Here is a 15376-nt window from a genome sequence, read left to right as displayed (position 1 = left end):
AAGATGTAGAAATTTTAATTTATAGAACACTTTTAACCTGATGATTTCCAGACAGTTCTTTTTTTTTTTTTTTTCATTTGGTTGGTTAGTTTTGGTTTTTTCGTTTTTTTCTTTTTCATTTATTCACTTAACTTCAAGTTATTTAGTTAACATACAGTGTGGTATTGGTTTCTGGAGAAGAACCCAGTGATTCATCACTTACGTACAACACCCAGTGCTCATCCCACCAAGTGTCCAGGCAGCTTAGCTCTACTTTGCACTAACTTTGTTATCTTTGTCATGGTCCCGCTTTAGAGACAGATATTGAGAGCTAATTTCACAAATATTTACTGAGTGTATGCCAAGTGTCAAGTACTATACATCATAGAGCTAGGCATACAGAAATGAATGAAATAGACAAAAAGCTCTACTCACTGAAAAACTTACCTTCTATTTTGGGGAAACAAATAAGCAGAAAAAATCATGATGCATAGAGTTTATTATGATGACAGGCTCTGAAGGTAAAAATAGAGCAGGTAGAAGATGAATGACTTCTGGAGATCGAATGCCCAGCATTGTGATTATAGTCAATAACACTGTATTATAAGTTTCAAAATTGCTAATGGACTAGATCTTAAATGTTCTCCCCACAAAAAAGAAATGCTAATTCTATGGCATAATAGAGGTGTTAGCTAAAACTATGGTGGTAATCATATGGCAATATATAAATGTATCAAAACACGTTATACACTTTAAACGTACACAGTGTTATATGTAAATTGTATCCTAATTTTTAAAAATAGAGCAGGGAAGGGAAATTGGGAGACTGTCAAGGAAAGAGCATTGCGGTTTTAGATGGAGTAGCCAAGGAAGCGCTCACTGTGAGGTTGCAACTGATTCTTTGAGGAGATGGCAGGAGGAAGATGTATTCTACGTAGAGGAACAAATGCAAAAGCCCCGCAGGAGAAACATGTCCAGCATAATTTCAAAACGGCAGGAAGGCCCTAGTGGCTGGAGTGGAGTGAACAAGAGAGCAAGAGATGGGGCCGGAGAGATGAGAGGAAGCCAGACCACGTGAGAACTTTGACTTTGAGTGAGACAAAAAGCAATTAGAGGGTTCTGAACAGAAGAGAAACATAGTCTGACCTATACATCTAGATTAAATATTACGAATTAGGCTATCAAAGTACAAAAGCAGAAGCAAAATGCCAGGTAGGAGGATACTGCAATAATCTAGCCAAGGGATGATGGTGATTTGGACTAGAGCGATCATGGTTGATGGTGTGAGAAGTGATTGGAGTCTGAATATATTACTCAGGTGCCGCTGACAGGATTTGCTAATGGATTAGGTATAGGGTCTGAGAAAAAAAGAGGAGTTAAGGATGATACCAACATGGTTGGCCTGAGAAACAAAAGACCAGAGTTGCCATTTACCTTTCACAAGAGGGTTGCAACAGGATTGAAGATTTCTGGTACTCCCTGTTCCATCTGTTGTAGCCATTTGGCTTCTGTTGAAAGAATAAAGGCAGTACTGGGAAGCAGGCCCCCCTCCCCCGCCCGCCCACCTCCCTTGCAGTAACAGCCCCTAGGCATTGAGAGAAAATATCTCAACGAACTATTTATCGTCCTCCAGAGTTCTGTAGGGGAGATTCTCACTTGTTGCCCTGGATACCAGGTGGCTGGAATCATGCCACCGGTACATATGCGTATCTGTAAGTTGGGCATTTGTAACTCTGGTGATGGTAGTGGTTATTTCCCCTTGTTCAGTAAACAGAGCCTTAAATAGAAAAATAAATTGATTTCCTTTTGAAGGAGAATTTAATATTCTAGAATCTAGTCCATTAAATACCTTTGCTGAATGATACACCAAAAACTTTAAAAGCGTAAATACTTTCCCAAAGGATGTAGCAAGCCTGTTACACAATTAAGATCTTTTTTTTTTTTTAGTTTCATATTAGATGGTCCTTTTCATTTGATGTCTGTTACACTGAAGGAATCAATAAACATTTTAATGAATATGAACTAAATGAATAAAATAAATTTTAATGAATATGAACTAAATAAATACATTAGCAATATAGGCTAGAATATCAAATTCCCAATATTCAACATTATCTGTAGTGTTTGAAATGTTGTTAATATGTCCTTACCTTAGCTATTGTGTAGACATAGTTACTATGGATATTGTTACTGGGTAAATATGTAACATTGTTTTCATTCTCCCTCCCATACCAGAATTTTTAGTGGAGTTGGCTGGAAAGTATTATTTTCTATCTTAAAAAGAAGCTTTAATACAAGAAATAAGTGTACTTTATGAGCCCAGCACACTTCCACTGTACCTCTGTACTACCTAAAATTATGAGCATTTTAAAATGTTATATAAACTATATATGAGTTTATATTAATTAACAAAATGGAAAAATAACATTAAGAAAGCTGAAGTAGGGGCGCCTGGGTGGCTCAGTCAGTTGAGCATCCAACTTTGGCTCAGGTAATGATCTCATGGTTTGTGAGTTTGAGCCCAGCTTCAGGATCACTGCTGTCAGCCTGTCAGTGCAGAACCCACTTGGGATCCTCTGTCCACCTCTCCCGGCCCCTCCCCTCCTCACATTTCTCTCTCTCTCTCTCTCTCTCTCTCTCTCTCTCTCTCTCTCTCAAAAATAAATTAAAAAAAAAAACTTAAGAGAGAAAGTTAAAGCAGTGCTCACTTGGACAGTACATATACTAAAATTAGAACAATACAGAGAAGATTAGCATAGACCTGCACAAGGATGGCACACCAATTTCTGAAGCATTTCGTGTTAGAGACAGAGCTAAAGCAAGCTGCTTTCAGTTAATCCTAAGCTTTAGCATGCCATCACTATTGTTTATTTGGTTGTTTTTACCCCATATTTTACAATTCTTTTGCATTCTTTAGAGAGAAGGCAAAGTGGAAGCAGGGATCATGACAGCCACAACATGGTTGAAAGAGGAGCCTCCAGTACACAAACAAGAAAAGGTAAGCAATTTTTTAATCTGTAGCCTACAACTGCTATAAAACATGTACTGGGATAATTTTAAGCTATTTTTCCTTTTTCTTTATTTTTCAACGTGTAAAGAAAAAAGTCTTTGAAAAAAAGTCGAGGATACAAAGCAGACGATCAGTAAAATTAATAGTTTAGGTGAATTTGGGGCCTCTGGGTGGCTCAGTCAGTTAAGCATCTGACTTCAGCTAGGTTATGATCTCGCGGTTTGTGAGTTTGAGCCCAGCCCATCGGGCTCTCTACTTTCAGTACGGAGCCCACTGCAGATCCTCTGTCCCCCTCTCTCTCTGCCCCTCCCCTGTGCGTTCGCGTGCCCTCTCTCTTTCTCTCTCTCTCTCTCTCTCTCTGTTTTAAAAATAAACTTTTAAAAATCTTTAAAAAATAATTTAGGCTAATTTAACATTTCGTATCACAAGAACACATTCAGGAACAATCACCAGTCATTTGCATCCTAACTAGAATTTTAACTATACCAAACTGTAAATCCAAAATTAAATACGCCAATCAAACCTAACTAATTGTTAATTAAACAACAAATTAAATAGAAAAATAGTAATCATTGTGTGTTTAAGATTATTAAATCCAAACATCAGAATTACTCTCTGACAGATATTTTATTTTATTTGCATCCTTGATCTTGTGATCTTTCTGGTAGTTTGTCATCTCACATACTACAAACTCTATATTATCATCATAAGCCCTCTTCAGAAGTAAAGAATGTACATGTAGAAGGTTTTTTCTTATTTTGTTTATGTTGTTGCATATGTTGTTTATGTTGGGTTTTTCTTGCATTTAGGAATTTAAGTGTAAATTCATACCAGCTTAGTGATTTGGAATATCGGTGAATGCTTTTCTAACTTTATAGAAATATACAAACATCAAATGTATTACTGGATTTCTAAAAAGGAGTAATTACTGGATAATAGTTTCTCCAAATTGTTTACTAATAAAGCCTCAGCTTTAAGAAAGTGAAGGATGTATTTAGCTCCAATTGATGTAAAAATAATAAATACTGGATTTAAATTTGTAGCAAATTTTACTTCAAAATATCTAAAATATTTTCTTTATTTCTGATGGGCAGGATCCTATCAGATCTTATTTTTAATCTATTAGAACCGTTTTCCAGTTGTGAATTCTTTACTTTGTTAATGCCTGAAAATTTATTTTTTTCTTAAAACGTGGTTGGAAGTATGTGCTGGACCATGGAAAACAATGAGTTGTGTACTTCTTACTTTTGAGACCAGAATCAGTCCCTGCATCTTAGAAGCTGACTGCTCTGTTCTGTTTTTTCCTTATAGATAACTTGATTATGTCATATTCTAAACTTTTATTTTGGAAAGTTATTCACCTTGAAAAAAGAGTGTACCAGACTGTAATATTAAATCCTTTATATTTGTTTATTAAATGTTGTACTTTTAAAAAATACCAAGTGGTATATTAGTACATAAGTTATCTTCCATCCAAATTTCATTCCCTTGCAGTATGATAGATTTGATATTATCTGGACATTTTCTAACGTTTTTGTGACTGCTTCTTTTATAGCCTACAGACCCTGACTGTCAAGAACACAGAGGTCTGGAGCAGCCTGCAGAGTTGCCAACAGAAGAAGCATGTAATCTCTGCAGTGATTTTAGTGATGATGAATCAGTGGGAAGCTCAAGAATAAAGACTGCTAAAAAGAAAGCCTCTGACTCAAGCAAAGCTTCAGGTCCTCCTGGACAGCTTACCTTACTCCAGTGTGGTTTCTCTAAGTTGTTTGAAACAAAATGTAATACAGTTGAGGAAAGTGATGGAAATATTGCCTCTGATGATGAAAGTCCTGATGAACAGCCCATATGTCTTTCAACAGAAGCCAAAGACGTTAGTTATCAGCAAAGTCGTGACTCTCTTGGTACTTCAAAACATCAGAGGTTAGCTAACGTCCTAAATCCAAATGAAAAATATATCTTTGATAAAAGTCAGAACATTTTAGAACAAAATATTTCTTCTGAGTCTGATGATGGCAACAATTTAAAAAATACAGCTGACCACCATCACATTTTACAGAACGTCACAGAATCAGAAGATAGTGATGTCATCTTTCCCACACAGTATACAACTCAGAGATGCCCCAAGAATGGTGTAAAGTTTAAGCCACTCGTGGATGGATCTGAAGGTTCTGAAACAGAACATCCTGTTGAAATAAGAAATAATGGGGATGATAGAAAGACTGATGTCAAAGGAAATAGCCTAATTTCAAAACAATTAAACCCTGAGAATGTGACCGTGAAATCTATTATGAGAAGAAAAGGCAGTAGTGATATTAGTGACGAGTCCGATGACATTGAAATTTTCTCTGAGTCAAGAGCAAGAAAGCAAAGACCTACTAGTTCTTTGAGGTTTAAGAGAAAAAAGGAAGATAAAAAGGAGCTTCACACTTGTCCTAAAACCATGAAGAAAACAAATCAACTGTATGCAGCAGATGGGGATTGTAGCTCTCAGGCTATCGATGATTTTTCATCCTCAGATGATGATTTAACTGTTCGCCACATCAGTTTCTTTAAACAGAGCCATACACGAAAAACTCTAAAAGATAGGGTCGGTTTCTCTTCAAAATTACCTACCCATAAGAAAAATAGCACTTTTATGCCAAAACAATCAATGCAATTTTCAAATGAGAGAGTTGTCAATCAAGAGCAAATGTATGAATCAATGGATAAATTTTTAGGTAACTATAGACATTTTGAAAACTTTATGTTACATATTTGTTTTGTGTAATCAAATAGTTCTGGGAAAGTTTCTTAAATTAGCTTGTAAAACAGCTCTATAATCAAGATGCTACACTGAGGTGCAAATGAGGACATGGGGGGTGGCAGGATAAAGGGAAGACCACCTAGGTCAAGATGGAGAACTTTGTCATCCACCCCAGGACTCCCTCCATGTGCCCCATCTGAATCACCGTCCCCGTCCCCCCACCAGACTTCATTTACTTTTGACCTGTAGGTAACTATAAATTTAGTGCTCCTCTTCAGTCCTTCTGTCAGTGTCTCTCCTGTCGATTTCGTCAGAAGCTTATTTTCTAGTAGCTCCCTCAGGAAGTGCTCATGAGAATAATATTCCCTGAGATTCCTGTTGATAACTATTTATGCCCTTTTATACTTAAAAGTCATTTTTGCCAGATATGAAATCGTTGACTCACACTTTCTTTTTCTGAAGTATTTTAACATGAGGCTTCATTTTCTTTTGCCATGAAGTTTCCTATCACGTCATTTTTCTTCCCCCTTGATATCCAAAGAATTTTTTTCTTTTCATTCTTGCCTAGTAAATTTACCAGATTGTGCTTGAATGTTTATCTTTGTTCAAGTTGCTATAACAAACTACTACAGGCTGGGGGGCTTAAGCATTTATTTCTCATAGTTCTGGAGGCTGGAAGTCCAAGATCTGGATGCCAGCATGGTCAGGTTCTTGGTGAGGGCCCTCATCCTGGTCTAAAGAAGGCTGCTGTGTCCTCACCTAGTGGAGACAGAACTCACCTCTCTTATGTCTCTATTTGCAAGGGCACTAGTCCCATTCATCAGGGCTCCACCTTCATGACCTAATTATCTCCTAAAGACATTCAGACCCTGGCACTGTTGGTTACTCTTGGGTCAAGATTGTCATAATGTAGTTTCAACTCGGGTTTTATATCAGGAAAACTTTCTTGTACTAGTATTTTTACTTTTTCTATTCCTTTGCTTTGGCCTTTTGCTTCAGAGACGCCTGGTATTCAAATATTCAACTTTCTTTACCTGTTTTCAGTATTTGTCACATTATCTCAAGCCCTTTTTCTTTTCTTTTTTTTGTTTCTTTCTGCTTTTTAAAAATACCCTTCCATTCTCTGAAAGCAGTAGTTGTGTTAATTTCCTCTGTGTTCCTTCTAGTTGTCTTCATTTCTGAATTTTTTTTAACTTCTAAATTTTTCCTGAGTCCTGTCACCCATTTCTGAGTTATTCTAATTATGACTTAATGTTGGTTCCTGTGTTTTACCATTTTCTTAATGTCTGTTACCTGTTTTGAAATTACAATTTTAATCTGCTTTGTGAACACATGTTTCTGGCATGTTTTCATTCTGCTGCTTATTCTTTTTTCTCTTGTAATAATTTTTATGATATTTGACCCTCTTGCTCATTTTCATAGACATTATTTTCCCTGAGTTTTTTAAGTGAGGCAGAATTTAGGAAATCTTTTCCAATTTCACAAAGATCCATAACTGTTTTTTTGTGCAGTGCTCAAAACCGTGGTGGGATTTCCTGCCTCTATCCCTGCCCACTGCTCCGCTCTAGGCCTTCTCTTTCCCCCCTTCCTGATCTTCCTGCCCTGCACATTTTGACTCCCTCTCAGCAGTTTTCTTCATTGTGTGGGCCTGACCTGGGAGCCCTGGTGGGTCAGTTTGGGGGTTCCTCAGAGTGAGTTTGCTTCATTCTCTCAGGCCTTCTTTTCATAAGCCCCCTGTACCCACTCAGCTTTAAAGAATGGAAAACCCAGATTCAGCTACTCACAGTAAGTGGCTCACTGTGCTTTCCGGGGAACACCTGCTGGGTGTTCTAGGCTCTCCTATTTTCAAATTCATCACACGCCACCCTGTTGCTTCCTTCACACACACCCTGATGCTGTGCACGGTGTACTATTGGTGGATTGTCCCCATCTATTTGTATTTTAGGGCAAACTATAGGGGGTTATCTTGTCATCTTAGTTCGTTGTATGTGTTGTGCATGGCCTTTTGTTTTGCTGACTCATTGCTGTCCATTCTATGTAGGGATTCAGAGAGATTGAAAAACTGTGTCCCCTGCCACCACCATCTGCTGAGAACCTGTTTAGTCATTTTAAGAGTTAACGCTGCTTTTGAAAGTATCTGACTCATTCCCAAAAACACTATGTGAAAGAAGCTGATATATAAGCAAGGATAGTTTGATGTAAAAACTTTAATCATAAGTATTTGACTTATTTACAAAGCAAGCTTTCTTTTGTGGTTATTCAAAAGTTCGATTTGATATATTTTTTGGTACCCTTGTAACTAAGTACTGGACTGTCCTTTGGTGTGTGTGCTATAATTAGATTTAGGTTTGAGGAATTATTGCAGAAACCATTCTGTAAAAGATCAACTGAGTTTTGTTTTTGTTTTTACTGTGTAAAAGATGTCAGTAGTGTGGAACTAATGCTATTTTGAATAATGCATAAAACATGTCATCAAAATTAAGAAATCGGAGTAAATGTTCTACCAGAAGAATCCTTGAATCCTTCTGGAGGTTTTAAATTGTTGCCATACACGCTACCTGATGTTTTGAAATTTAGGGAGAATTTTATCTTAGTTGCCCTTTTAGCTACCTTATTTAACAACATCTTGTTTTCTTGTGATTGCCAATTTGGGTTGAGAGAGGTTCAGGACTGAAACAGCACAAGTGTTGAAGGTCAAAACTGAGGTTCATTGCCAGGGATGTTTGTAGGAGCCTTTACAGACCTCAGTTCTAGCCTTCTTTTTTAGGACCACAATTTAAAAGTAAGTTATAGGTACCTAGAAGCAAAGCAATAAAAACTGTAGCCATTTTTTAAACTTCTTTCAGATAAAAGCTGTCAGTTAATTTTTTTCATTCCCTAAAAAGCTCCCAATCTTGACATTCTCTGGGCATATCTACAAAAAAGACAGAATACAAAGAGTAAAACTGAACAAAGCCAACCAAATGAAACTCCCTGGTCACAAACCTCACTCTTCCACTCCATTGCTAGATAGATGAGGCTAGACTGCTGTTTAAATTAGTAAAAGAATTTTTAAAGCAACAGAAACAACAAATCCATAGAGACGACCCTTCACCATGACTTTTCTCTTCACCAAAACCCCTTATTTCAGGTTTAAATCAAAAGATTTTTACCTAATCTCAGAAGTTCTCATATAGATGAGAATGAAAAGTCATTTCTAAGATAACCTAGACCAATATATTAGGACTCTTTCTCTTTTCAATTTTTTTTTTTAAAGAATATTGTGATGTTAACATACTGATTCAGCGTTTTTCTTGAGGATAAAAAATAAAGCATAACCTCTTTTTAGTGGTATTGCTGATAATTTTTAAAATATATGCGCAACCGTATTGCTTCACAACGAGACATCACTTAATAAACATCAATTACCTCCTAGATGGCGTTCAGGAAGTGGCTTATATTCACTCAAACCAGAATGTGATTGGATCAAGCAAAGCTGAAAATCACATGAGCCGATGGGCAGCACGTGATGTCTTTGAATTGAAGCAGTTTTCCCAGCTTCCTGCTAACATAGCCGTTTGCACTTCTAAGGTAAGAGAACATAGGGTACAGACATCTTTAGTATTTAATCTCATCTTCATAGAAGTTACTTCATAGGATCTTCTCTAAATACTCCCTCGAAAGTAGCTACTTAGACTATAAGTGACATACAAATAAGTGTGAAAAACAGAACACCATTTGGAGCACTGTAGTCACTAAATTATGTTTTATATTAAAAGGCAAATCTAGGGGTGCCTGGGTGGCTCAGTTGGTCAAACATCCAACTTTGGCTCAGGTCATGATCTTGCAGTTCGTGGGTTCAAGTCCCACGTTGAGTGCTGTGCTGACAGCTCAGAGCCTGGAGCCTCCGTTGGATTCTGTGTCTTCCTCTCTCTCTGCCCCTCCCCTGCTTGCACTCTGCCTCAAAATAAATAAACATTTAAAAAATGTTTTTAAATAAATAATAAAAGGCAAATCTATATCTAAATGCCTAGTAATGTTGAATTATCCCCCCAATAAAAGACTGCTAAAAACTGAGAAATCTGAGGGGATCATGCAGTTAAATCAGAACCAAAACCACTTCTGCTCATACGGAAAAAGAGAAGTGTATAATTAGATGCCCTTCAAAGTGTTTCACCCTACATAAAGACACACATGGAAGAACTAGCTGCATACAGAATTTGTATTTTTAGCAAAAGGATTCATATAATGTTAAAAGTAATAAATACTTTCTATATTATTTTCTCATTTAAAATTGCTGTTATATAAAAATAAGGCTTTACATAAATGTATTTCATTTACACATAGTCACTTTCATCAAATGTCTGAAAAATATTTTTTTCTCTTTGGCTTGCTGTTCTTTATTTCTAAGCTGAGTATCTGAGGATTAGTTTTTCTACCACTTTACCTGTAGAAGTTAAAAGTGGGTACTGTATGTAACAAGGATACATACTTTGTTTCTAGTTAGTTCTACTTTGAAGAATGAAGGGGTAGGGGGGAATGCCTCTGAACTGTCAAGCTGTCTTTATTTATTTGTTCCTCCTCTGGTTCCACAAAGAATTTGGATTGTCTTAACAATAAAATCAGAATACAAAATGAAATTCAGAACCAAGGAAAATACAAATTAAACTGGAAGTTCAGGACTAAAAGAAAGTTAGAATGCAGATATATAAGACATAGTGTTCTTACCTAGATATTTTTTTTTTTAATGACAAATTTGATCGAGTTTCCTGGTAGACAAAACAAAGGAAGTAAACCATTTAGTGTTTTCTCAACTACTGCATTTGGAAATGTGTGTGGGCACTTTGGGTTGCCACAGTGACTGAGTGCCCGACTGGCATTAATATCTGAAGGCCAGGGATACTAAATGGCTGTTGTGGGTGGGGGAGTGGGAAGGGCCATCCCACATGCCAAGAATTGTTCTGCTCAAAATGCCATAACACCCTGCTGGGAAACACTGAGCTAAATGGTTGTCCTTAAGAAAAAGGGGGGGGAAAAAAAAAGCTAGCTCTTCTAGGGAGGAGGAAAACTCTTCCAAGCACTTAATTTGAGGAAATTTGTCACCTGGAATTTTAAATGAGGACATTGAATGATCTAGTGAACAGCCAGTTGTCTTATAATATGCTTGGAGTAAATGTAAATAACAGATTTTGGAAGACCGTGCTTTTAGCATTTTTTATTGTAATCCAAAGGGACAATGCAATGCATGAAGGTATAGTTTCATGACCCAAGTGTGCTGCTTTTTTATATTCTCATTTCATCTAGATACCATTTCTCAACCAACACTGTAGAGAACATTTCTCTACTTTGCCTATCTTGTAGGAACTATCTGAAAAAACTAATCAGCAATATGCTGTGTTTGCCAGAAATTGGCTGTATTAGAGCCAGCAGAATTTCTTAAATAGACAACCGATTTTTTATTAGGGCTTTTTTTTTTTTCAACCATACCTTTTTTTTTTTTAAATCATGCCCTTATCCAAACAAATTTTAATGTGAAAATGTCACATAATTTGGCAAACTCCTATAGTAGATGTCAATGAAATAATTTAATTGGATATTGGTTGTTAGTTTATTTACATATTTCTCAGAGAAGAAATTTGCAGCCTCATATGGTTCTTCCCACAATGGACCTGAGAAGCAACCCCCTACATATAAAAGCAATAAAATATCCCTTTGGAAACTTCTTCAGGAAAGTTATAAAAATGAAAATGCTAGAAATATGCTTTGCCTTTAATACCAGTAGTTCTGAATCTTTTTTAGCCCCCAAATTCTTGAGGGCGACAGCACAATCTCATCAGGAACTTTGTCTCTTCACAGTGATTTTCAGAGTGCGGCACATTTCTTACTGAGAAACAAGTTGTAATATTCATCCTCTAGGATTTCTAATATGCCCTTTGAGGCTGTATGTCTCCCCATCACACACAGACCAACTTAGTAAACCTGAAGAAGGGAGTATGAAGAAATGTGTTGTTTAGTGACTAAATCATAGTGGGTGTAAAATATTCAGGGAAGTTTTAAAGCCACTAAGCAGGAGGTCCAATCCCATGCCACCAATGCTAGCAGGCCAAGAACAGTCTGTACAAACACACTGATTACAGTGGCCAACTTCTTTAAATCAATACTTGATACAGTAAAATTCCAACAGAATAAGATTGAGTCCCTCAGATTTTACCTCTACTGTTTAATACATCAGGTTAATAATATGGCTGTACTTTCTTGAAAGTTGTAATGTATTACCTATATGCAAAAATCACCTGGGGACAGTATGTAAACTTAGCATTCAAAAAGAAAAATCTTACTTATTATAAGAAAATCAGAGTTTTCAAAATAGATAGTGCTCATACATATTTATGATGTTCTTAGTTTTTCACCAACCTCAAAAACTAAACCTACTGTATTTTTTACATAAAACTACAACCCCTGAGATATATCTCATACTTTCCTCATTTAGTTTAATTTGTAATAAAGATCTCACATAATGAGTTTCCTTTTCAGTTTGTTGAACTCTGTACTCTTCTGGGGGCAGGAGGAATTTTGATAGCTACAGTTAGCCTATGGCATGCACTCTACTCAGAATGTCAGAGTTTAAATTCCAGCTCTCTCGCATACTTCCTGTGTGACCATGAGAAAGGGACTTACTTTCTCTGTGCTTCATTTTCTTTGTGTTTAAAATACAAATAATTATACTTATTACCTCAAAAAGTTGCAAAGACTGAGGTAAAAATGCTCTGAACAGTGCCTGACACAAAGTAAGCACTCAATGAATAATAAGTATTGTTATTATTACCACTGGATAAGACTAATGTCAGGTCTCTAATTCTCCTGGAAGGTGGGGCTTAATGAGGAAAAATAATCCATAAATAGTTGTATGCAGCCATATTTAATTATAAATTTTAAAAATGGGTGATATTAGCAGATCTGGGGCTTTGGACTCCCTTTAAAAGGAAAACAAGAAGGGCACCTGGGTGGCTCAGTTGGGTAAGCATCTGACTTTGATTCAGGTCATGATCTCACAGCTCATGAGTTTGAGCCCCGCATTGGGCTCTGTGCTGACAGCTCAGAGCCTGAGCCTGCTTTGGACTCAGTGTCTCCCTCTCTCTCTGCCCTTCTCTCTCCCTCCCTCCCCGCCTCCTCTCTCTCTCTCTCTCTCTCTCTGTCTCAAAAATAAATAAGCATTAAAAAAGTTTTTTAAATAAAGAAAAGAAAAACAAGAATATTCCTGGTAGAATATCTTTCATAATTTTGTATGTGACTACTGAGTTTTTGCTTATGAAAATAGAAAGCCACTCATTACTTTATATTAGTTTATTTTAGATATTCTGTGTTAGAATTGAAGATAATAGTAACTTTTCTATTTAAAGCTGATAGATTATTTTCTGTTTTGATTCTTCAATTGAAGTGACTGCTTTTAATTCAAGATATTGCCATAGCTGCTGACAGACATTCAAATGAGTGAGACATCACTCTGCCATCAGACTAATCCTTTTGCATTAATCTCTGTACATAATATTCTTGGTTCTCCTCATTATAAGTCTTCTGGAAACTAAAGACTACCTCAGTAATGTCAGGGAAATGGAACAATGATAGTATCATTTTTCTCTTTACTAAAACTACTTATAAAGATAGTTAAATTAAGGATTTCTGAAGATACTTTTTAAAAAATACATTATTTTACATATATGAGATATTGACAACATTTCAAAGCCATCTCAGAATTTTTACAAAAAAAAATGTTCACATTCACTGATTTCATCGTATCTGGTCAAAATTACTTCAGCGCCTTTAATGAGTAAGTCAGTGAAACATACCATCATCTTCGATTAGAGATTTGGGTGTCACTCCCTGAGAGGTTTTGCAGCTTGTAGTGTGTGGTGGGTGGCAACAGTTAATTTGCAATTTTTAAAAAGAATTAAAAATGGTTAAGGAAGGAAAAGAGAATAAGGTAAAGGGAAACAAAGCAAGGTAAAAGCAATAGTGTCAGAAATTATCTGCAAACCTCTTGCTTCTAAAGTCTCCAGAAATCCCCAGACCTCCCACCTACAGTAAAGTATCTTTCATCTTAGAGCTCACATCCAGAACCTTTATTACTGAGAATTCTTCTGAGTGCTTCTTGTCTGTCACCAAAGTTTTATTAGAGACCTTTGTTTGTGTTTGAAAAGACTGTGTGTGTGTGTGTGTGTGTGTGTGCGCGCGCGTGCGTGCGTGTGCGTGTGTGTGTGTGTGTGGTCTGTGTGTGTCTGTGTGTGTGTCTGCAGCCAGAGGCAGATATGTTGTCTCGTTTCCTAAGAAAAAGAAAACAAATCCTATTTCTTTGTATGAAGGTAATACGCGATTAGCAAGTGGTCACAATATGCAGATGTTTCACTTTCCAAGGAATACTGTAGTTGAATCCAAGTAAGGGCTTTTAACTAAATTGCAAAGAAATATACTAAATGGAAAAGTTACAAAAGAGAAGTAGTGTATACCACAATCCTTGATAAACTCCTGTGGTCTTCAGAGTTTCTCAGTCCTTTTGATATAATTATTGATAGCCAAAATGACAAGAGCTCTGAACCTGCTTTTCAAATTCAACCATATATTAAGAAGAGGCCTAAAATACACAGTCTTTTCCATGTTGCCTTCGCTTTCTTATAGTTTATACTTTTATAAATTAATTTCTATTTATGTAACATATTTTATAGATGTCTTGAATGAAAACCTGTCTCCCCTATAATAAATTTCTGATCATACCTTTGTTATTGAGTAATGCAAACTATGTAAGATAAGAACTCGTTTTGCCTTAAATTGTACTTAGATATTTTAGAACCATGTCTGAAGACAGCTTATTTTAAAAGATGAAATGTCTGGTAACAAGAGGGAAAACCTGTATGATTTAGGTCTAACCTCAGACCAGAAAGAAACGCTTTAAGCATTTGAAAGAACTGATAATACCTTTATTAGAGCTAATTTGTTCCTTTAATATGTGGAAGTATGTCACAGAATTTAGCTATACCTGTTTGTGATGTGCTGCCTCATTTTTTCAGTCAACTGCATGTTTTCAACTTAAGTATACTTAAAGTTTTCTGAAAAGAAATGTACAAAGACAGCATTCAATTAAGGATTAATCACTATGGCAACTGAGACCTGGTGACTGAGAGGGGGAGGATGTATTCTCACTCAGTTTCCTGCCAGCTGTCATGGTCAACCTCTGCTGCCTGAATCCAAGCCAAAATATAGACTGTGACCAACTCTAAGAAACTATATCTGTATTTTTATAAATTGGTACAAGTATCAGACTATAAAAGAAGACTTAATCCCCTGAATTGGATGACAGACACTTGGCACTCTTGCCAGTGTTTGACAGAGAAATAACGGGTCGCTTTGTAGTAAAACCTGGATTAATAGTAAACCCTTCTTTATGTTATTGCAGTGTGGTGTAAACGAGAGGCCTACGCATGCTGTCGGCCCAGGCCGGAGGGGGGGAGCGTGGGGAAGGGTGCCTTTTATAACCCGTGCAGGTTTAAGCACTGTTCAGAATACTGTAAATACAAAATGTCGTGTTAGTAAGAACTCCTCTTTCTTGTATTTGTATTAGGTTGGCATTTTGTAGATTACTTAAAGAAAGGCTCTCTATGAGCTATGGT

At 36.5% G+C, this 15376-nt stretch overlaps 1 protein-coding gene and 1 non-coding gene across 5 annotated transcripts in view; both read left to right on the top strand.

Annotated features, from left to right (window-relative positions):
• The window catches only part of ERCC6L2 (ERCC excision repair 6 like 2), a 137118-nt gene that overhangs the window by 91166 nt on the left and 30576 nt on the right, over positions 1-15376 (top strand). For all 4 annotated transcript variants that reach the window (XM_047829810.1, XM_047829807.1, XM_047829808.1 and 1 more), the window contains 3 exons: positions 2897-2977; positions 4545-5709; positions 9151-9305. In XM_047829810.1, coding sequence (XP_047685766.1) covers positions 2897-2977; positions 4545-5709; positions 9151-9305 — 1401 coding nt within the window. The remainder of the gene's footprint in view (positions 1-2896; positions 2978-4544; positions 5710-9150; positions 9306-15376) is intronic.
• LOC125151016 (U6 spliceosomal RNA) lies at positions 2680-2785 on the top strand. The gene has a single exon (XR_007146579.1). It is a non-coding gene; the product is annotated as a U6 spliceosomal RNA (small nuclear RNA).

This window comes from Prionailurus viverrinus, chromosome D4 (genome assembly GCF_022837055.1).
Source record: "Prionailurus viverrinus isolate Anna chromosome D4, UM_Priviv_1.0, whole genome shotgun sequence".
NCBI lineage: Eukaryota > Metazoa > Chordata > Mammalia > Carnivora > Felidae > Prionailurus > Prionailurus viverrinus.
The sequence above is the reverse complement of the archived record's forward strand: the minus strand, read 5'-3'. Positions and strand labels throughout refer to the sequence as shown.